The 25,110-nt window shown below is 33.8% G+C and overlaps 1 protein-coding gene across 5 annotated transcripts in view; it reads left to right on the top strand.

The window, feature by feature from the left end:
* Positions 1–25,110, top strand: part of BCL11A (BAF chromatin remodeling complex subunit BCL11A) — a 238,749-nt gene that overhangs the window by 6,003 nt on the left and 207,636 nt on the right. For all 5 annotated transcript variants that reach the window (XM_039347539.1, XM_039347538.1, XM_039347536.1 and 2 more), the window contains exon 2: positions 823–1,152. In XM_039347539.1, the coding sequence (XP_039203473.1) occupies positions 823–1,152 (330 nt within the window). The remainder of the gene's footprint in view (positions 1–822; positions 1,153–25,110) is intronic.

Raw genomic sequence — 25,110 nt, 5'->3', positions numbered from 1 at the left:
AATGTTTGGTTATTATTTTTTAAAATAATTCTTGATAAATAAAATATTGCAGATTTATCTTGTTTTTCTGTTTGCCTGAACATTTTAGAGAAGACTTCTAGGAAATTCTGTGTGCATCTGCATATGTATGACACAGAACACAGGAACATACTTAAAAACCGCGGGCTGTTCAGGTAATGGATGCCAACTGGCGGATGGACACAAGTAATATTTTTTGTAATTGTGTGATTATGCTTACTTACATTTTTGTATGTCTGTCCAAACACTTGTTTGCATAAGTGTACCCTAAAGTAGCATATTTATTCCAACATATGACACTAACAGGGAGAAAATAAAACAAATATTTTGTGGAAAAAAAAGAAATCGATGGATTTTACAAATAGATAGTTCTGAGGTTTACTTTTGGAGGTGGTGAATAAAGGTAGGAATTCAAATACAATTGCTTGGCATCACTGATAAATTTGTTTTCTTAGAGCATGACAACATGCTATAAAGAAGAAGCTCCTTAGATTTGGGACAGGAGTGACCTATTTTTTTTCCTATTAACATTAATACTATAATATAATTTAAACATAGAGATGTGTAATGCATTTTGTTTTAAGAAAGGCTTTTGATGTTGGTACTTCTGTGGATGCTCCCCCCCCTTTTTTTTTTTTGTTCAGGCACCCCAGGACATTGCTGGATTAGAAATGTGTCAGTACTGCTACCCAATGTTTGGGATTTTATTTTTTTTGAAAGTTTGGCCTGTACTCTACAAATATACTTTCCCTCCCTCTTGATTTGTATTTGAATTCTTCATTTCCTTTGTTTCCTTTTTTGCAGCCGAACCTATTGAAGCCATTCTTACAGATGATGAACCAGATCATGGTACTTTGGGAGCTCCAGAAGGCGACCACGACCTCCTTACCTGTGGCCAGTGTCAGATGAACTTCCCTTTGGGGGATATTCTTATTTTTATTGAGCACAAACGGAAACAATGCAATGGCACTCTTTGCCTAGAGAAGGCTGTGGATAAGCCCCCTTCGCCCTCGCCAAGCGAGCTGCGAAAAATTTCCAATCCGGTGGAGGTTGGCATCCAGGTCACACCTGAGGATGACGATTGTTTGTCAACGTCATCTAGAGGAATTTGCCCTAAACAGGAACATATAGCAGGTAAATCAAAGTGATGGGGGAGGGGAGGTAGGAATGACATGCTTATAGGCTGCCCATTGAAATTTTGTTGTTTTGTAAAAAATGTTTTCTGACATCAATTCATGAATTAAATTTTCATTATTTATAGTAGGTATGCACACCTCCAGTTATCTATAGAAGCATAAAACTCATGGCATATCATGGAATAACTTTCTAACTCCTCTCTTTCATGTCTTTCATGTTCTATACATTTTTTGACACTGGGTTGTGCTCACCCAAAGAAGAGGATGTAGAAGAGAACTAAGCTTTTTCCCCAATCTGCAGCTTTTTAAAAAATTTCACTGTTTCCTTTTTTTATATTTACCTTACAGAAATGCCTTCACAGCAAATTTAATTCCATATCATACTTTACCGTTAAGTTTTAACATAGAGTTAGGGTATTAGGAAACAAAATACGATGGACAGATGGATAGCCCTATCTGCAGTGAATGTTTATGAGTGTAGAGTGTCTGGCTATTGTTTTCTATCACTGTTTCTAGTATATTTCTGTGCACTTTAGCATTCATATATTTATTGTAGGAAACAGGTACAATCTCACCACAATCATAAAAGCAAGTTCCTTATGAAGTCCAAACCTGTTACTCTTGCTTAGTTCTTATTCCGGTTCTTATTCTAGAAAGGACCCTGGAAAATGACAACCTACAATACCTTTAAGTCATATGAAAATAAGCTGTACTTCTCAGAAGAATCCTTTCTCTCATATCTCAAATTTGATTGAACCAATGTGTAAAATGGAGACAAAACCCAAATCTGGGTAGCTTATCCTCCCCCAGTTCTTATAGGTCATTAAAGGGTACCAAGGCCTCCTGGAAATGCAACATGCCTGCTTTAGAGTTCTGCTATGCCTGAAACTTGATGGAATTGGTTGTGTAGTCTTTTTATTTTCCTTTTTAATCATAATTTTCTGCAGACTATGGTGTAAATGGGAAAGAGAAGTTAACATCCCCTGTTCCATTTTGTCTGTCATTTCATGGACTGTAATTAAAGGCAGTCCCTTGGTGAAGTGACATGGCTGACCTTGACTTTCAGATGCCATTTTCACTGTCCAGGCCAGAGTAGAGAGAGCAGTTTCCAAGGCGTGTAGGTTTGCTTATATAAAAAGTTTAAGGGCATGTTAGAAATTTATAAAGGTTGGCTTGACAGGGAAGGAGGTTGCTCTCTGTAATCTTACCTTTTCAACTAAATGATAAATGCCCCCCCCCCCATTGTCTGTTATCTCTGATGTGGTTTTAACAGATATATCTTGATTTTCTTCTATGGCTTTTGCTGCTGAATGTCGCCTATATGAATGTCCAAGGCAGATTCACTTTTTGGACAGTGGCAACTTGTAATTAAAATAATATAAAATTAAATAATGGATGTTATACGCATCAACAACAAAAAAACGGGTGGGCTGCATACTGCCTGCATGTGTGTATGGTTTTTTTTAATAAAGGAAGTGAAAGGATGTTTGAAGTTAATGCAGATGTGGAGAGGTCTGTTAATACTGCTAGACTATAAATATAATAATTGCTAGACTATAATACACCAGACTATGTTTGGTATCATAATCCAAATGGCAAACAAAAATGCTTTCTTTTGGTTTTCATGTGTGCTACCAAAATTGACATAGATTGGATGAGGGTAAGGAAAGGCCAGAATGGTTTGCATAAAGTATCACTTGCGCTATTGTTTTAAATAGCCTCAGGGATGCTGTAGTATTACGAGACACACTGTATGTAAGTCACATGCTGCCTTGTATTTAATCCTCCCTCCCCCAAACGATCTCAATTACAAGGCAGTTCACAAGCTACCTCAGTCGGCATGGTCCTATCAGTGTTGTTGGATCTTGCAGCTGAATAAGTGGACTAAAACTGGCTTTACTTGTCAGCTGATGGAAGTAATTAATATTTATCTTGCTATGAAATAATTAAGTTAGCTATATGTGTATTTATACACAGAGAGAAAGATGATTGGTAGGTGGATAGTAGCCTTGATATAATTGGAACAAATCAAATTTAACTTCAGTTTTTAAATATTTGCTTTGGCAATTTTGTTTTTTATGCAGTTTTATAATTCAGGTTTTGCCAGATGACTCTAGAATATAGACATGGTTTGTGTCAGTAGATTTTGCTGGTAGATTTTAATTTTGCTGGTGGAAGTTATCTACTGTATTTGCAAATGTTCTTGTAAATGATGTCATTTTGTTGGTGAAAATGAAGTAAAAACTCTAAATGTTATTGTTGAGCTCAAAATATCCAGCATTTTAATCTGCTGTATATTATGCAGCTGATTACAATTTTGAATTTGGATCAGGTATTATTTTGATACTGAATAATCTTAATATCTTTATCATATGAAAGTGGAAATTTCTTTCATATCATCCATAATTTTAAAATTTGTTGTCCCAATAGAAGTATGCCAGTGCTGCACCTTTACCAAGTTATCAGCAATTTTAAATCATTTTAATTCCTTTTATATCTTTGTGTTGCTTGTTATTAAAAGAATACTCCTAAATTTTAGACAGCTTTTTATACAAGCATGGCATTATATGCCTACATACAGATTATAGGTCAGTTTCCCTTCTCTGAGCTTGAGCAGTATCTATGTTACAAATTATTTAGCAAGTTTCTTGCATAACTCCTTTTAGAGTTACAGTTCAGAAGCAACATTGCCATTGATCCAAATTTTTAATTATCTAAGACATTCTTTGTTCCTCCCAGTCACTTAGATAAATTCAGGAGTAATTCATATGTATTAAAATAATGGCAGATTATTTTATAATAATTATTTTATAAGGGCATGTGATTAGAATTGTATGTATATGTGATGGGGGTGGGAGTAAAGCACAACTGGAACACAGTTACCTTATTTATAGCATGCATCTTAAGCTATTGTAACTATCATGTGCTGCTCACATTCTGAACATGAAGGAGGATGTTCATTTAGTCAGAGCTTTCAAGAAGGGTTTTCTGATCTTTCTGTGTACTGCAGGGATGTTAAATCACCAAATATGGAACATCCCTTCTGTGACATAATGCACTATTTACATATTAAACATCTCTATTTCAAAGACTAAACACAGCATCTGTCAAGCAAGAATTAAGGGGGAGGATGAGCTAAAAGGCCCGCTCTGTAGATATTAGATAGGTTACTTAATCTAAGATGGAGCAAAACTGTGAGAAGGGAGATAATAGCTTTTTTTCAACGCATTGCTGCTGCCTTGCCAAACTCAAACTCTTTTGTATTCCTGGCACAAGTGGATCAGTATATAAAAAAGCATATTAGATTATCACCCTACAAAAGTCTGGCAAACTTTGGTTTGTGTTATTGGTGGTTAATGTACTGCTTTCAGGAGAAACTGAATTTTGTGTTGCTTGAGGATTGAAGTAAGACTGAGACTAGTGCATAGAGATATGTCAAAATCATAAAGTGAGTTAGTTCATTGCTGAGAAGATATTTGAGTTGAAGTTTTCTTGTCCTAAGTCTAACATTCCCCTGGCCTAAAACTTGGGGAGAGATGTGCGTCACAGTTGGATGAATATAGTTTTGAAGTGTTTGCAATTGCTTGGGCTTTATGCCATTTATTGTAAGAAACTTGTTCCAGCCATCTACTTTGTTCTTTAGAAAGAACTTATATTCATGTTTAATCTCAGTATAAATGCAGTTACATGTGACAAATTTTCTTGGAAGCCATGGAGATTGATCCTAATGCAGTGAAAACAGTATCTATTTGGAATAACTTGCCACCATTAATCCGTTCTTCTGTTCAAGGCGATTTTCATTCTGCTATCAGCAAGTATATTTACAGCACCAAATTCCTAGGTACCATACTTGTGGGCTTATGCTTAAAGCATTGGAAGGCATAAAGTTGGGAAAGAGGGAGTATATTCTGCTAGCTATTCATAAGATGATATTAAAATGTCAGGAAAGAAATCCTTTTTGTCCTGATTTAGTGGAGAAAGAGCCAGGGATCTTGTGCATATTTAAAGGCATTTAAAATATGCCTTATTCTCCAACAAAATTAGTGTAAATATATTTGCTTTTAAGACTGTTCATGGAATTGACCATTGATGATGGAATTTTTCAATCAAACCTGAAAGTACAATAAAACTGCTAAATGTATTATTATTCAAGGTTAACAAATTTAAATAGAAAGTGAATCAACTGAATTTTAGCTAATCTGTCATTGATACAAATTTATTTTTAAAATGATACTTATTTTGGTATGGTGCTATAATCAGGAATGAGAACGAAACACAAAAATTTTGCTATGGGATTGGATTTTTTTATTAGTGAATAAGTCACCTTGCACATTTAGTAAAATGGAAATGTTTTTATATTTAATTTGTCAAGTAGACTGTTAATTCAATGAGTAACCCATTTTTTTTTTCAGGTATGGGAGAAGGTATTCCTATTTAGAGTTTGTGTAGACTCAACAATGTTAAAAGGATTTATTTCTGTCCTGAGAAACATGTAATCCAAAAATTGAAAATGGGACAGTTAAGGAGGCAGGTGTGATGGTTGGAGACAGATGATGAAAGTGAACAAATATAATAATGCAATTTTGACTTCATTTTGGTTAGGGATATGTATTTGTATGAAGGTTTCAAGAACTTCATGCTAGTTGATATTTTAAAGGAAGTTACTGTTATCTGTTGCTTACTTAGGACATCATGCAAGATCATTTGCGAGATAAATCTATCATTCCATCCACTAGGGAAATGAATTCTACTGGGAAAAATATTTTGTTGTCTTGCATATGTTCTCCCACATTTACCCTCCAGGTCTCTTCAAGGTTTGTGAGATATTTATGGAACGGGCCTGGAAGAAGAAATTTAAGGGTACATTAGGTTTGCTCATACTGTGGTAGATGTTACTACGCTACTTTTCAGTGGATTGACAGGTGAAACAGGCACTCAGAATGTTCATTTTGCAATTAGACAAGTGAGATAACATTTCACAGGTCTTTGGTTCTTGTAAACATGGAATACTGATCTCCCAAACCTATCAAGCCACTGGCTGCACTGATTTCTTTGGTTTACTTTATAAACAGCCTAATAGTTTCATTTTGAACGTGGGAGATAGGGATGCTCTTTTCTGCTTGCATTGTCTGTTATTCCTACGTTCTGCTATCTATCCCTTATGTAAAAATGAATGGGACTGTTGACATTTTTAATTTAGGAAAGGAGTGATTAACTAATGTGAAGAAGATTGTAATAGTCACTCATTGATATTTTCCTGTGTATTGACTGGTAGTAGTAGTGCACAAGCAAAAGAAAGTTCTTGGGTGTTTAATGAATTTATGTAGTTTACTTGTCACTAAAAGGCTATTTGATTTTATGCACTTCTGTTTGTCTGTATGGCTGCATCAGGTGATTGTCACCCATTTAGCACCGCCCAGGGAGCACATGTAGTTTAAGGAATGCTATTGGACCCAGGTTATTATTGCTCCTGCAATAAATTATCACAAGATGTGATGAGAGCAACTGACTTCAGTCACTTTCAGAGGAAAGTACTGTAAGACAAATTTGCAGAGTTCTAATGATTGCTAGTTTGAATTGCTTTTTATAATCTTAAGTTCAAAAGTAATTTGATTTTCATTTCAATATAGAGAGGGAACCCAATCAATTTAGCACATTTGATCCCTATATCACTAATTACTAGTTGCTGGCTAGCAATATATAGTAGTGAACTACAGCTTTTATGTTTTAATACACTTTCCAGTAGCATTTGGTGTGACAGTGCTGGGAGCAGGATGATGAAATAGATGAATCTTGGGTTTGATCCAAGATTCTTACATTTTTATGCATATGCATGAGTTCTGGATATCATTGGAACTCATGTGCAATGTCCTGGAATGATACATTCACTACTGATATATACAAAAAGTTTAGTGTTAGGTTCACTGTATTTTGTACATTCTTTTAGAAGATAGTCAATTTAGGTTTAGATTCATGAAAAGATTATATAAACTGGGAAGATCTATAATGGTATAAAATGCTCTCATTGTATAAAATAGTCCTTCCATTACTTTTTTCATTTAGGTATTAAGCTAATATTTCAGTAGAATTGGAGTAACAAAAATTGATTCTTTGCAATTCTTTTGGGTAAAAGTATTTCTGGAATTAGGGACTACTCAAAGTAGTTGGACATCCTTTTTTTTGAGGCTTGCTAGTTTTAGCAACATCTTACAATCCTTGAAAATAAAACAACTGCGTATGGCATTCTGAATGATGGGTGTATATAGTAATGGGTAGTATAAACTAGTATTTGAAATACCTGTGAAAGAAAAAAAACAATTTACCATAATAAATGCCATTGGGAAAAATGCTTCATAACAACAAAATGAGTTCTGTTAAGACATGATTATTGTCCTGTTATATATTAAATATGGAAAATCATTGAGCCATTTTCTAGTCAATAAACAAATATGTTGCAATAAAAGGCTATCTTCCTAGTATAAATAATATTCAGGGTTCATTGCTTTGATATAAAAGAAACAAGTTATTGCATCATACTATCAGATGATACATCTTTAACTCTTTGGTTTCACTTTCTCATCTTGCTTTATAGTAAGAAAATTTAAAACAAATATTGTGAAATTTTGGCAATTCATATTAAAAAAATACATTCTCTTTTTTCCCCATACTATCTGTATGGGAAACAATGTACATATGTAACAATGTAGACTAACTTTTCTACAGGCTCTGGAGCAGTACACTAATTTTAGAGGTCAATTGCTATAATAAAACAAAATTGATAGGAAATTAAAGCATTCTTCATGATTGTGCATGTCTGTCCTATATGGTATCTTTTGCCAATGATTTAGCAACAGTTTAATGATAAAGGAATAACAAGCACTTTCGGCTTTTGTTAATCTGAAAAGTAGATAATTGAGTTATTACTAGTGAATGCAATATTGTAACTTTTAGTATTGGTAATTGCTTCTTTATTAGGCAGATATCAACTTGTTTTTATACATTCTGTTGTGGTTTTAAGGAAATGGAATTTTAAATTTTGTTAAGCATTGTGATTTATAATGCATTATATAGATACTGCGTGTACATGTGTGCTTATATAAATTGTAAGCTGTGTTATGGGGACTTAAATGATGGTCTATATTTCTTATATTTCTTATAGCATGATTAATTCCATTTTAGAATATAAACAGGTAGAAGATTTATAAGATGGTTGCTTTGCTTGCCTACATCTCCAGTAGATGGAATAAGTGGAGTAGACCAATTGTTCTTTTTAATTTTGTGCTTTGCAGATTTCAGTTTGTAACTATATCCTATTGAAAATTCTGGAAATTAGAATTTAACTGTTGCAGTTTGGTTGGGCAAATGGAACATGAGTTGATGAAACCCATTTTTCTTAATTTGAAGACTAAGTGGAGATTGCTGCAGTTTGTGTAATAGGGTATTCTGAAAAATCCCACGGAGTTGAACTAGATTTATTCTCATATTTTCTCAAGAAAATATAACATTGCAGTTTAAAATAGTTATACATCAGAAAATTTGAGCTGGAGTCCTTCCTGCCTTCTCCATGTGAATTTTGCTTGCAAATTAGAATTGGGAAAGGCTGAAAATTGTCCAGTTTATTTTATTTTATTTGGTCAATGCACAATATCTGAGTAATTCTTTCCAATGCAAATTGCAAAGGGAAACATCACAAAATTGTACAATTGAACTAGAGAGGTGCTTTTCCTTTCATTGCTGAATGGTTGTTAGAAGACTTTGGAAAGTTAATTAAATCCAGAGGTTTGCTTAGATAGAAATTTATTTTTGACAGGCAAAGAATGATGTTACATTGGCTGAGGCAATCCCAGTGTTCTGTTTTATTAACTTATATATTGAAACATTTTCAAATGTATTTTCTCTTTGCCATTGTCCTGGCAGCTTACCAATATAATACTCAGAAAGAATTCTGAAATTGTACCATTGGAGTTAGTTGGATGTGCATGGCATAACTTGCTGAGTATGCATTTTATGACATTTCTTTTCTGAAGTTACTAATTTGGAAAAAGATCTCTGAATATGGCAAGTCATAATTTGCCTGCAGTTAGTGATTGTTCCATTTTTTTCTGTTTTCCCTAAACATATGATATACAAACAAGTTTTTACTTCAAATACATCAATCTTTTATTCAGAAGCATTGAGAGAAAGCTCTTTTATTGTTAATCCTCTAAAGGAGCTTTTATACACTGGAGTTCCTTGAACTAACCTACTACTTTGCTTCCAACTTTTATATAATTTGGGATATAAAGATTTTTCCCCCATATATATTTTTTCTTTTGTCCTGGCAGCATGTGATGCTTGATTGAGGTTCTCCCAACGAGTGGAAGTTCTACTGGATGCACAGAGTTTGACTGAATAGCAAGAATGAGCAAGAATATACTGCAAATGGAAATAATTTAATAAATACTAGTCCTATGGCTGAACTGGCTTAGAGAATAAGGAGATTGATTTTACATTCTCAGCAGGAATGTTAAAATAGTAGAATATGTGTAAGAAAGAGAGGGAGAAAGAAAGAGTTAACAGACATTTAGGGACAAGTAAAGTGCCAAAAGATAAAATATTTCAGATTAAATGTACAGGGAAGTGAACCATTCTTTCCTGGAGGTCTCCCTAATATTTTTGAACAGATTTCAGCTCTGCAATAATAAGGCAAAATACTTTCTGTGTGTTTCTCAAACACAAATGAAAACCACAGTGATGTTGTAATAGAAGACAGTTTACATGAAATATACATGCATTTCTCACTTAAAATATGTAAACTTCTTTGAATAAAATGTAAGACCTCATTTAATTATATACAGTGCAGGAATAGTAAAACTCATTCTCTGTAAAGCTGATTATAGTGCTATTTTGTTTTTAAACAAAAAGCATAATGCTTATTTTGTGTGTGTTTTTTCAGTAATAATTGCTTCAAGACTGTATTGTTCATTAATGGAAATTTTACTATGCTACATTTCATATATTACATTAGAAGACATGCAGATAATTCTTACATAATCCTTTCCTGATAAGTGTATCTACACATAGAAATATCTTCAAATATTTGTGCATCTCACTGAAAATTATATTCTTGAATGTACTCTTGAAAAAATTGGATTTAACCTAAAATTTTAAAAAAGTAAAGTAGGAAAATGCTTTAGAAGAGTCTGAAATCTTACTGATTTATTGTATTGTGCATAATATAGGGTGATTGGCTTTGGCCATGTTATTGTAGCATTGAAATGAATTGTATAAATAATACCAGGGAACATGAGTTCAGCCATTTTTATTTACTTTGTTGATTTTTTAAGCATAATTTATTTTCTTTTTTTCCACAGTTTCCTATTTAGATGAAAGGCAATAACTGCTGAACTATTCAGCAACTAACTTGATCCAATTTTAAATTAGTCTTGTGCTTAGCTACTTTTCATAAAAAAACCTTCAGTTATCATTTCTAATTTATATATTCTGAAATTTGACTGTGGTTACACATTAAACATAGCAATATAACCAAGTTATGCATTCTGCAATTCCAAGCAAACACATCATTTGCTATTTCAAGCTCACAATAATATCTTGGGGACCTTATTTATTATTATTATTTTTTAAAAAGAAACTGTGGATTTCTAATGCTTAAGGATATGACCTGGAAAATAAATTGTGGGGTGATTAATATTTGAATAGCATATTTATTAGTCTTTGACTTAGAGATGTTTAGAAAATGTGGATTATTGCCATTATTGTAAATGTGGATTATCTCTGTTTTATAAGTTGATATAGAAATACATGAACATTGTAAGTGATGTATTGGGAATATTTGTCCTTTTGCATCTTGAAACCACAGGGTCATGTATTTTACTGATGGAAACACCCCCCCCCCCAATAAATATAATTTTTTTATTCCTTCCATTCAATTATGTCTGAATCTTGGAGATTGCCTGGACAAGTGTCTGCAGTTTTCTTGGCAAGTGGTTTACCATTGCCTCATTCTTAGAACTGAGAGAAAATGACTAGTCCATTTTGGGTTTGTCTTTAAGGCAGCACTAGAAATCATGACTAGAACTCACAACCTCCCAGTTTCTAGCATGATGCCTTAACCACTGCACCAAATTGGCTGTCTAAATATGTATGTTAAGAAAATATAAACCAATACTCTTGTTTTTGTTCCCATAATAATAATTGAATGACTTTGTATGCCTTGGTTGGTCCAAAACATGCAGCCTCAGGCAGTCAGATGAGGACCAACCAAGGCATACAAAGTCATGTGCTAAGATATAATGTGATTTATTTGGTGTCAAAATAGGGCATGAAGCCATTCCACTGTGATTTGTAAATTATTTTTAAGGGATACCTCATGGGAAGCCTAAAAATGATCACACTATGAATTCATACAATGTATGAACTAACCTCACCTTCTGTGAACAAACTGAACTGGCAATTTATTTCCTTCACATTACTGATGATGGAATATTGTTTTCTGTATCTGAAGGCAGTAAACTGGCTAAGGATTAGATACAGGTCTATACAGATAGTCTTCAACTTGGACTATAATTTGAAACGGAACTTCTATTGCAAAATGATAAGTGAGTTGTGCCCAATTTTATGACCATTATGCTGCAGTGGTTTAGCGAATCTCTGTGGTTAAGTGAATAAGTGGATCTGTCTCCCACCAATAACTTAGTTTGTTGTAAGATGGCTGGGAAGGTTGGAAATTATGGTCATGTGACTCTGGGATGCTGTACCCATTGTAAATATACAGTATGTTGGTTGTCACACATTTGAATATTCATTATGTGGCTGAGGACACTGGTTGTTGTAAATATGAGGACTGGATGTAAGTCACTTGTTTCAGCACCATCGTAACTCTGAACTGTCATTAAACAAATGGCTTTAAGTCAAGGATTACCTGTAGCAAGCGGTCAGCATGTTATCTAACTCAAATCCAGTTAATTTCAGCAAATTGATTCTAAGTCATTAGGATTTGGTTATTGTGATTGCTTTAAATGAGGATACCTCTACTCTTTTACTTGTCTCTTTTTCACTTCTGTACCATGTATTTCTTTGTTTCCTTTCGTCTAAGGATTTCTGGTGCATTCTTTCATGCCCCATCATAAATCTGTCCTCTTAGCATTTGATTAAGATAATTTTCACTGCGGAGTATTTCAACTGATCAATGGGGCTGCCACAAAGAAGAGGGAATCAAGCTATTTTCCAAAGCACCTGAGGGCAGGACAAGAAGCAACGGATGGAAACTAATCAAGGAGAAGAAGCAACCTAGAACTAAGGAGAAACTTCCTGACAGTTAGAACAATTAATCAGTGGAACAACCTGCCTCCAGAAGCGGTAAATGCTCCAACACTGGAAGTTTTTAAGAAGACACTGGATAGCCATTACCTACCTGAGCAGGAGGTTGGACTTGATGACCTCCAAGGTCCCTTCCAACTTTATTATTATTATTATTATTATTATTATTATTATTGAAAAAGAAATAGTTGCAGTTTTTTCCCTCTTGGATAACGGATGGAAGGAGGTGCTTGTCTATTTCTGCACATGATATAATTTAATTTTTGTGAGGTATAAAATAGTAGTTACAGGAGATTATAAAATATATTCTTTAAAAAGCAAAACAAAATTGTCTAATTTAATCCTAAACCTAACTAAAACAAGCTTTAACTACTTTCTGTAATGTTTCCTTTTCCTGAACTAGAGTGATGGGATCTACATATAGAAATGTGTTTTAAGCATGACTAAATTGGGCATTCAAGCTTTTCATTTGTCATATTAAATTTGCACTAACACATAATTTGTGTATGTACGCCTTTATTATATTCATAAATAATTCAAGACATCAAATGCTCCCTCTTCCTCCTATTTTCCCCACAATAACAACCCTGTGAGTGGGTTGGGCTGAGATACTGTGACTGGTCCATAGTCACCCAGCTATCTTTTATGGCTAAGGCAGGGCTAGAATTAATAGTCTTTTGATTTCTAGAGTGGTTCAGTATGTGAGCCGGATGTTCTTTGGACTAGCAGGAAGCTTTTGGGGTTGATAGTTTATGCCTCCCCTTTCAGACCTCCAGCCTTATATAGAAGTTGGTTAGAGTGTAACAGCTATAGAGTGCAGCTGTGTGATTCTGGGAAAAGTGTACCTGCTTTAAGCACTTGCAAATAGGGTATTTTGGGGCTCCTGAATGTTCTGAAACACCATTTTGCTTTAGTTTGAAGGGCTGAACAGTCTTACCAGATACAGATGTATGATAGAATGTGTAGTAAATCAGACAAAAAATATTTTGGCAAGTGGGATGAGGGGAGTTTGGGGGATTGAAGTTATAAACCCTTTCCTTCTATATGCCTGGCAGTTGATTAAGAATATCCTCTGTCATAACCTCCCAACCATTTCAGCATGCTTATAATGAACAGTGCTGGAGTTTACAAAATGGTTGTTTTCTTTGCTCCTACTGCATTTAAAAAATTTCAAGGAATTCTTTGTGGTAGAGCCTTTTCTGTACATTCCTCATTCCAAGGTGATGTTGAGTAAGGCTGTTGAGGGCGGGCATCGAGATATGCATGCCTGTATATATTTGTCTATTAATGTGGTGGGGAGTTTAGTCCTAATTCCTATGGGGATTATATGCTCTTCATTTGTCCTCGCAGTTAGAATGCTGCAGAATAGATTTTGGGTTTGAGCTCAAATGGGCCCATGTTCTGTCAGATGCAATCCAAAGAATATTAATTTTCCCTTAACCACTATACAATAATAAAGCTACATACAGCAGATTAATATGGAGTCTATCTAGGGAATTGTAGAAGACTGAGATAGCCTAGAGAGAATGAAAACAATAGCGATATTTTCAGTATGCTAGATTTTCCAGAATAAAAGGAAATTGATCTACATTTCTAATTTTTATAGAATTAAGGCTTTTCTCTAACTCTCCATTAATTGTTTAAGGAATTGATGTAGAAATTTGCATAAAAATAGGATAAGAAATACTTCCAGTTACCTGTTGAAATGAGTTTTACCTAAGAATTGCCATACATTAATTTTTAAAGGCAATAGTCTTACATCTGATTCAATGAAACAAAGGAGAATACTATCATTGCTACTGTTGTGGTCTGTTTTCTCCCTAGCCAGACAAAAAGCAAGACTACCTCTCCATTCCCCCATTTTTGTTGTATATAGTAAAGCTCTAAACATGTATTTTACTTGGGAAAGAACAAGGTTGTATTCCCCCTTGGTAAAAATAATGCATCAAAACAGCTGACAGATGCAGTTAAAATAAATTGAATGAAATGCATGAACAGTGGGATAAAAAAGAATAGCTCCCCGTCCTTCCAGTAGCTAGATACACTTTTTTAAAAGTGGAAATAAATGAGGTATCAATTAGGTGTTGATTTTGTACTTTTCAGATTGTGCATAAAGGTGTCTGTTATCTCCCCTAGGTAATCTGATGCAATCCTGTTGGAAGTTTTACATATACAATGTACTAATTTAAGCAAATGTGCTTTTGTAGGCTGAAGGAAACGGTGTTATTGAAATTTGGAATGTGTGTGTGTGTGTGTATGGCGAGAGAGAGATCAAACATCTTTATTTTCACTCAAGATAGAAATACTGCATTCTGTATCAAGAAGCAATCAAATTTTAATCTTTCTGTAAAATTATGATGGGAATATGCTGGTGCTTTTGTAGATCGTCATTGTTAGCATGTTATTTTGCTTCAGATAGGCATCAGTCTTTGAATTCATCCTGGAATAGTTAAGTGTTGACGATGATGACAAAAGGATGCCCAGGGAGAACTGGTCAGTTATAAACAATGAACACTTGTTTATATGATCTTATGTTTTTTTTTTAATACCACTACAGAAAAGGTTATGCTGACAATTTGACTTTGGAGTTAAAGAGAAACACACACACAATTTAAAGTTTGCTTAAATTCTTGATCCTTTATTCAACAGTTCAAATTACATTTAACTAAACAAAGTATCTGAAAAAAATCTCCAAGGAATATGGATTCCTAAAAGAAATTTTAGAGTCCTCCTCCCCATTTTTTTTCTTTTTGGCCTGGAAATTTCATTTTTGGGTTGCTAACATCTGTTAAGTTTAATTAACAAGATAAATATAGATTAACTTTAATTGATGAATCAATATGGGTAATCAATAGAAGCTTTAATCACAAATTTAAATTCCCATCAATTAATTGGCATGATAAGAAAAAGTTGTGGAAATTTTAAATGGGGTACATTTTTGTTACCAACGATGTTATATTTTGTCTGTTTACTTTTAAGTAAACTTTATAGTTGGGGTTTCCTTCATTTCAATTTGTATGGTAGTCAGAAGTTATCAGATTTAAATTTTATTATTTTTCACTTGATGCAAAGAATGTAGGATGTTTAGTTGAAAATCTCAGAAGAAGGATACCTTAAATAGTGCTTAACATTTATTTATTTGTTTGTTTGACTTATATATACCACCCATCTCACATAAGTGACTGGGTGGCTTACAATAAAATAGACAAAAACAATAGAATAGATAATAGATAAAACAATAAAATCGATCATACACCTAATATGAAATAAAAGCACATAATTTACTAATATTTCTTAGCAGATGTTAGTATATCTGATGCATTACTGTATTAATTCAAAATTTGGTCTATAAGAAACAAAGAGAGTTTGTTTTCTAATTGGGTATATTAGGGGCTTCACGATGTGTAAGAAATTGAATTGGTCTTAAGAGAAACTTCCTGTCACTTCTGATGTTTCTTCACAAAAACATCTTACTCAGTTTTTCTATGAATTGTGTGTGTGTGTGTGTGTGTATACATACACACACACGTGTATGTATACACACACACACACATAATATAAAAAGTATTTTATATTTTCACAAAGAAGAAGAAGAGATTCAAAAGTGTTTAATTTGGTTGTTATTTAAATAAAATCTTCCTGACAGCTTACTGACATTCATACACAAAACTGTAAATTATGTTTTAAGAGCCAGGTTGGTATAATGGTTAGGATATCAGACTAAAAGCTGAGACTTAATTCTGGCCCTGCATTAAGTAGAAAATCAGATGGGTGACCTTGAGTTAGCCATTTTCTCTCAGCCCTTGGAAGGAGGCAATAGCAACCTGAAAAACCTTGCCAAGAAAATTGCAGTTGAGGCATTCTCTGAGAATTGGACACAATTGAATGAAGAAAAAAAAATGCTTGAGTAAAATATGTAGCATTTGACATACTTAAAAAATTGGATGTCAAACTACTTTTTAAAAAAATGTAAACACATTTTGGATCAGTTAGCAGATGGTAATTTTGTTGATTATAACAGATTTTAAATATACTGTATATATCTTATATCCATTGTCAACTATAAGAATTCTAACATAAATAAATTATAGAAGTCAGTCTACTAATACATATAGAGGAGAATGTGTGTGTGTGTGTGTGTGTGTGTATGTATAATATCAGAGCAGAAAAAAGGTTATTTAAAAACATGTTTATAACAATCATACAATCAACATGAAGATGCTATTTATAGTAGAATTATAGAAGCTGTAATACAAACATCCCAAACTATTCCTAAAAGCTCTGAATGCAGCTCGATAGAGCCCTTGCCAAAATTTTACTAAATTGAAATTTTTAGGAAAGAGGAAAATTGTTGAACACACAATAAATAAGTCATACTAATTCTATGTAATTGCTCGATTTTAAATAAATTTAACTTTGAATTAAATTAAATTTAGATTTTTTCCCTGATCATTTCTGTATCCTGGGCACACATACACATTGGAGTATGAACTATTCTGCATGTTTCTTAAAAGCCAAATATAGCTTATTTTTACAAAATAATTGCAGTTGTATCGTATCTTTTGCCCAGAATATGAATAGTCAATTGAGACTCATATTCTTACAAGGCATTTCAGTGAAGGCCACTAGATTTATTTAATTATACGTTGCCTTTCAAAAGTTTTGTGTAATTCTGTCCCTTCCTCACTCAGGGCAATGAAATTAAAATTGGTCACATTGGACCAAATGTGACGTCTTTGTTAAGAATTTGAAGCTGTGCTATCTTCTCACTAAATGATTATATTGAGACAATAACTTTATTAATATAAACTAAGCCTCCATTTTAAGAGGGGAGAGTGCTGAGCAAATTGTAATGTGAATAATGTGAAAAATATCCAACACTTAACTATTTAGAGGTTTAATTTCAGTTGGGGTTGTAGATTTCCTGAATGTATAGGAAAGATGAAATATGAGTAGGATCTTAAGGGAAGAAACTGAAAAGAAGTTTAGGGAAAACGGTTCCAGGCAAAGGGGCATCAAAATACATGGAAATACTTGCAATTTGGCTGTGAGTTTATGATAATGTAAATTGTATTTCTGACTGAGCGCAGTTGCTGTTGGTTCTGCTCTAAACACGCTTCATAAAACAGTTCATTTCCCCCCTGTATAAATAAAAAGTGGCTTTGGAAGTTAAGAATTATAGTGCCTTTTTAACTGAGAAATTACTGCCTCGTAAATAAAATATGTACTGTTTATTTAGTGGTAGGTTTTCTGTAATGCTGGGAAATAAGGAAAAGATTGAGTTTTGATAAATAGACTATATAGAATGTGCTGTTCTTTTTAACTTCAACATTTGAGGAGCTTCAAAGGAATGCATTTGTTCTGATCTTGAGGCTTCTGTGACTTGATAGCAGGGACCAAAAAATTATAATAAAAAAATTCTACCTTGTTTTGCATATAATTGGATGGTGGAACAAGTTAGCAAAGAAACATGCTTATTTGTATAATAGAGATAAAAAGATTCCTGTATGAAAACTAATTTGTTCATGGAAGTTCCTTTTAAATTTCTCGTGATGGTCAAGGAATGAAGTTACGGATTAGCATTTCATACTATTTTCAATGGTAGCTAACTGGTGGCTGAGAAAAATATCCTTGAAATATTTACCTTTCAGTATGAAAAGCTCAAGGTGAGCATTCAGAATGTCTAGTTTTATTTTAATCAGGGTTAACATGAGCGAGTTGGCTGTATCACATATTCACATTGGCAGGGAGGGGGTTATACAGTAAAACATTTTATTGATGTTTGTTATTTAATTTTGAAAATTAAACATAATTCATAACAATACATGTGTAAATGGTGTCATGTCAAGATTTGCCTGGGGTATTTAGGCATTCTGGTAAAATCTTTATGAACAATTTTTTGTAGAGGTCGGTAGCAGGGATTTTTTCCCCTGTCTTCCTCCCTTAGACCTTCCCAAGAATAACACACTACATCATTAAAAGTTATTAAAATAACAGCAAATGTGGAAAAAAGCTAATCTAACCATATTGAAATCATAGCATTCAGTTTTCTTTATACTTTTTTTGTAAAGAAACTATGTACATAGAATCCTGATGGAGGTTCTCTTTCGGGGTTATACATGCCTAGAAACATCCTAGAAACTCTAGAAATCTTCCAAAAAGGAATATGATGTGAATACAATTTAGAAATTTTGAAAGATTTTCCAGACATCTCCCTGCAAATGTCTAACTTTTATTTTTAATCCAATTTCAGTTTATTCCTTCATAATCCTTAAAAATGGACTTTTCTGAACTGGGAATTGTAAATTAAATGGTTCTAGCATAAACTGGGAATGACAGTTCACCTTGAAAGAAAAGAACTTTTCTCATAACCTGGCTCTTAAAACTTGAGCTTGGTATACAGTGCCAAATTTATCTTAATGTTAGAGTAGTACTTTGTTGTTCTTCTCTGCAACTATCTTTTTAATTTCGAGGGCATTTCTGCAAGCCAGTGTTTTTAACCCTTTACTGATTTAGTACTGTTTATTATACAGAAGGCTAATTAAGGAATTCTTGTGCTGATACATATTGACTTAGCCAGTGACTTATGACTGTTGCTTAATGACTGTTCGAAGTTGTACAATTGTTCCCCCAAAAAACTACTTACGCTCCATTTTCAAAGTCATAGTGCCCCCCCAACGCCAATTAGAAAAAATGGGTTTACCTAGCAAATGAAGTGTTTGCTTAACAACTGTGGTGTTGGCTTAATGCCACCAAATATGTTAAAAAAAATCATGTCCAATCACATGATGCCTTGACTTATGACTGCAACAACTTATGACTGTAATACTGGGCTAGTTATGGTGGTAAGTCAAGCACTACTTATAGTTACTGATACCTGGATTTTTAAAAAAGAAGAAGTTTGCTTCATTCTATTGTTTGTAGGATTTAAAGGCATAAACATACACTCATTTGTGAAGAGTTTTGTTTAACTAACTATATATTTTAGGACTTAAACCTTGAATTGATTTGTAAGATTAATTATCTAAAGGTTTAGTCAAACAATAGAAGGCAAATTATAAATAAATTTAGGTAATTTTAATTGATAGCCATGAAAGTATTTTTGGTTTCTTGTTTTAAAACTAGTTTAAGTTGATGATAATCTGATGGGTAGTTTAAAAAATAATGAAAATTGGCAACAACTAATCTAGCATGTGTTTATTAAATTATAATTTACCTTATAACTCTTTCAGTATTTCAAAAGGGCACTTACATTTATTATTTTATTATAAATGCATGTATTTAACTTGATTAATTGATTAATATGCAAAAAGGAAGTTCTTCCAACATTAAAACTTCTTCAGTATGGCTGTAAAGGATTGATTCTAAAATAATTTTCTACTGATTTCTTGACTTTCAAATACCTGTTGAAATAAAAATAGCTTGTATTGCTTCAGAAGATGCTAAGATTTGGACTTTCCTGAATATGAGGTGGGAACTACATGCTGCTGGCGGGTAGGGGGGAAACCTCTTGTAATGAAATATGCCGCAGATATTTGAGTTTTCATTTTTCATCTTGGCTCTATTGTGGATAAGTACCATATTTAACCTTTCTGTCATTGGAGGGCATTAGTGATAAGCATGCAAGCCCCCTGTTTAGTAGAATTATTTGGGGATAGTGTTTGAACTAAATCTTTCACATTCAGTGTAGAAAATTCTGAGTACTGTCAAAAGTTTTTTAAGTTCCAACAATCCCGATTTAATGTATGGGAAGTATTATTAAGAGACTATTCTAAAGTTTAGATTTGTATTTTAAGAGAAAACTATTGTTACATTAGGTGAAATTATAACAAATTTTTAAATGGTATTGCTTCATAAATTTAACAATTAAAAACAATATTTTGGAACAAACAGAAGAAATTATATATGTAGTTTAAATACTTAAGGGAATTTGTAGAGCAACCTCTGTTGAGCAATACACGTGCTAATACTGTAACTGTCTTCTGTTCTGCAGCTTGCAAAGTATCTATCAGCATCTGCTGTTAAATATTGACAGGATTCATTTTTATTTAAGGCAATAGAACCCAAAATCATAGAGAATATAACTGATTAACCTTTCTTGCTGATTATTAATATATTTTATTTTTTTTACTCAAAATAAAGATTTTTTTTAAAAATGTTATTCATTATACTAATAAATATATGCTTTTATTTCTGTCTCTTCTAGATCAGTTTGCCTTGCTTTCTTTCTCATTTTGCTTTTAAAATTGGTGCCAGTGAACATTGACAGTAATTTTATAATAACAGCTAATATTTACATGGAAAATGCAGCTAGAAGGGAGAATAACGGTGGAAGGTGGAGGTGGCAGAAATTTTCTTAATCTGTTCTTGGAAAGTAGCTCACAATATCAGTCATAAGTTGTTTATGTTGCTTTTGATAAATTACCATGTTTAAAGGCATGATTGGCACTGAAGGGTGTAGGCTTTTGAATAAAATCTTCCAAATTGTTTTTATTCTGTTTCTTCAATGCCTTTAGCTTAGCTTGGAGGCTTCTGTTAAAGTTGTATTGCAGTCTGGAAGACAGAATGATTTTGCATTAAAAGAAGGAGAAGAAGGAGAAAATTATAGGAAGAAAACCCCTTTTTGCTTTTTGGATGAATCTTACTGATAATTTGCTAAAGCTCATTTGAATTTTAAGCACTTCTTTAATCTTCAAAGGCTAAATTGCTTTATGAATATGCATGGTGTGGGCAGACTTTAGTTCATTACCTAGTTGTAAATTCTAATGACCATTAGGTCCTTGCAGTAATTGCGAATTGTTTTGCATTTTTGATTGGCCTATTAACATGTGCAGTCTGCACATATCAGGCCAAACTGTCAGGCTGCTGAAGGAAGGGGGGGAGAGAGAAGGGGAGGGGGAAAAAGGTGAAAATTGTTTATAGCGCTAAGATTCTTAGATTTTTTTTTTCAATCTCAGAAAATTGATGATGTAGAAAAAAAAATAAAGCAGTGTTTTCAGCACCCCCTTCCTTAAGATTGAAAGTTCACCAAGAGATTTGACATATTTAATTTACATGATGACTTTGCACTCCTTCATTAATGCAATTTGCATATGAAGCTGTTGTTAATCACTTTTGATCATGTTTTGTGTATTAGCTGCCTCAGTAGCTCTTCTCCCTTGGATGCTCTAGTCGAATGCAACAAAATGATGCCTTCTTTCTTGCCAAGTTTCCTTTAGTGAATTGAGGAATTGGATGTGTAACCTGGAGTAATTAAGTATATTTTATCTATTCTCTTTTAATGTTAAGTACAGTTTGTGGAAGTGTAGAATTAAATTGCTCCCATTTGGGGGAGACATTTCTTTTAGCAAATTTTAGCTATATCTCCATACAGTCATCATGTGCATACCTTTTCTGTTAAGTGAAAAAGATATACTGGCATGAAATATACTTACCATCTCTCCCTCTTAAGTAACCTGGAAAAAGTAAAATGCATTCTCTTTTTTTATTCATATAATACATTAAAATCTTGGCTGCAAGTGTGGAGATGTTATACTATAAAATTTGGAATACAGTGAATTGCATTTCTTTCTTGCTCTTCTTTCTGCATCTGGGATTCAGGGCTCACATGTAAGAAATAAAGAATAGGCTTATGTATACAAAGGAGGTAAATACCCTAAACAGAATCAGACAGTTAGCTTGTCTGTCACAGAATTATTTTCACAGTGGGCAGTAATAGCTTGTGAGGATTGCAGTCTGGGGTTTATTACAGTACTAGTTGGAGATATAGGTGAACCAGAGTCCATCTTCATGTAAAATGGGAACTTGTTAATTTGTGGGAGTGAAGTGGGTCTCCCTTCCAATGTATTGCAAATGCTTGGTTGTGTCTGGGTCCTAAAATTAAAGACCAAAAACCAATTAAAGACCAAGATCCTGATCTGAAAGTATGCTAGAATGACTGTACAGAAATAGATCATAGAGGCAATGGCAATTGTTTTCCATGTCAGAAGGTAACCTAGGTTGTTGCAGAAAAGTCTCACACGACAAGCAACTGTGAGGGCCAAGCTGCACATTTTAGTCAGCAGCAGGAGGAAGATGGTCAAGATCAGCTGGAGGTGACATGGGTGGCAGAAAGTAGGGCAGTGGGGGTGCAGGGCGAAGCATAGGATAGTGGGGCAATGGAGTGCAGGGTTACCAAAAGGGGCAGAGATAGATAGGCAGGTGGGCGGGATTTGAAGTGCATCCTGCAAGCAACCAAAATTTGAACATGTAAACATATGGGCACTGCAGTGGATTTATATTTGAGGGCTGGGTGTAAGTACTATTCATTCAGCAATTTTGTAACTAAAGGATTGCTGAATGAATAGGAAAAGAGGGGGCTATCTGTATTTGATATTCCTCAGTTGAGAAGATCAGTAATGGCATTAGAGTTTCTGTAAAGTCTGATGCTTGCTGCTGTTCAGTGCTTTGTTACCAAGAATAAAGTATGATGTAGGAAAAATAAAGGGAGTTGATACAGTTCAGTACTGCTGACTCTGGCAGGCAGGCAATAGTTTTCAAGGATTTAAAGAAGTATTTCTTAGCTTGGTGATAAACCGTGACTGTTTTTATGCAGAGCATTTCCTTATCTGTTAAGCTACAGCCATTCCCCCATCCTGGCCTAATAGACACATTCTCGGTTTTTGTGTGATGGTGATGAAACTGAACAGCCTGCATGATCTATGTGACAATATTACATCATTTCCTAGAATTTGCTACAGCATCTTGGAAAGCATCCCTAGAAAGTGGACAATTGTACAATATTTATAGATCACAGGTTTATGATTTTACAGATAAGAATCAAAAAGTGCTACCCAGTCTGAATATTTTGTACTAATCATTTCAGAAAGATCTGGCTGTATCTATACACACACCTTGTCTCATATCCACTACAATGAAGGAAATAGCTTCCCATATAATAATAATAATTTATATTTTAATTATATTTTAATAATAATATTTATATATTTATTTATATATTTATTTATATATTTATTCCAGAGTCAGGATTGGGTATAAACTATCAGAATTTTGTCGTATGGAAAAATCTATCCAGAAAAAAAATTGTAGTGGAGAAAGGATTTGCCCAGAAGTCTCTGAGATGCCTCAGCCTAAGTTTTTTTTTTTTACTAGAAACAACTCAGTTTATTAGTGTTTTTCTTATCTTTTTTTAGTAGAACATCATTGCTGGATGCAGCATTTAATTAAAAAAAAATGATAAAAAATGTACAAGTTCATTCCACACTTTAAAATAAATAGAGGGATGGGAAGGAAGAAAAGTAGCAAAATATGAGCAATGTTTGATCTTGAACCAAGTGGCAGTTTGTGGGAAATGATTAAAAATTATAACAGCTCTTAAGATATGGCATTTGGAAAGTAATTAAAAGTATGATTCATGGTGCTGGTTTTAACCTTTAAAACCATTCATGGCAATGGGACTGGGCTAAAAAGGACCGTATCTCCCTGTTTACTTCAGCCTGCCCATTACATCTCAGAGAAGGCACGCTACTCAGCCATTGACTGAGGACCTACAGTGGGGCAAAAAAGTATTTAGTCAGCCACCAATTGTGCAAGTTCTCCCATTTAAAAAGATGAGAGAGGTCTGTAATTGTCATCATAGGTAGACCTCAACTATGAGAGACAAAATGAGAAAACAAATCCAGACAATCACATTGTTTGATTTGGAAAGAATTTATTTGCAAATTATGGTGCAAAATAAGTATGTGGTCACCTACAAACAAGCAAGATTTCTGGCTCTCACAGACCTGTAACTTCTTCTTTAAGAGGCTCCTCTGTCCTCCACTCATTACTTGTATTAATGGCACCTGTTTGAACTTATTATCAGTATAAAAGACACCTGTCCACAACCTCAAACAGTCACACTCCAAACTCCACTATGGTGAAGACCAAAGGTCTGTCGAAGGACACTAGAAACAAAATTACAGATCTGCACCAGGCTGGGAAGACTGAATCTGCAATAGGCAAGCAGCTTGGTGTGAAGAAATCAACTGCGGGAGCAATAATTAGAAAATGGAAGACATACAAGACCACTGATAATCTCCCTCGATCTGGGGCTCCACGCAAGATCTCACCCCATGGGGTCAACATGATCACAAGAACCATATTCTTGTTCCTATTGTTGAAACATCTACTTTCCATTAGTAATTTAGAATTTCCATAAGTATAATTAAAATAATAATAAATCAAGGCCAGTGCTTTTGAATTAACTGTGGCGTATATTTTTGAATCCACTCAACATTTTGTTTAACAATAAATCTCCTTCTCTCCTCCAGTGAGGAGGAGTGAGTGAATTTAAAAACAAAATAAAAATTTCACATCAAGAAAATCAGAATTGGATGCTGTGACAAAATTATGGAAATTAGCTAGATTTGCATGTAATTGCATATTTTTGCCTAGTTTGTTCTGCTTCCAGGATTCAGATACTTAAAGATTTATGCCGTGGACTGTGTTTAAAGTAAGAATGCTGATGGGTAAAATAAGGATGAAGGAAGGGAGGTGGAAGAAATGGGAACTGAAAAGAGTTGTGAGATGGGGTGCAGCACTCTTATGAGAAATGATTTGCCATTTTTGAAATTAAAAATATGACTAGATTGATAAT

This window comes from Crotalus tigris, unplaced genomic scaffold (genome assembly GCF_016545835.1).
Source record: "Crotalus tigris isolate CLP2741 ecotype Arizona unplaced genomic scaffold, ASM1654583v1 scf7180000018085.976183, whole genome shotgun sequence".
Taxonomy (NCBI): domain Eukaryota; kingdom Metazoa; phylum Chordata; class Lepidosauria; order Squamata; family Viperidae; genus Crotalus; species Crotalus tigris.
This window is presented reverse-complemented; position numbering and strand designations above follow the sequence as displayed.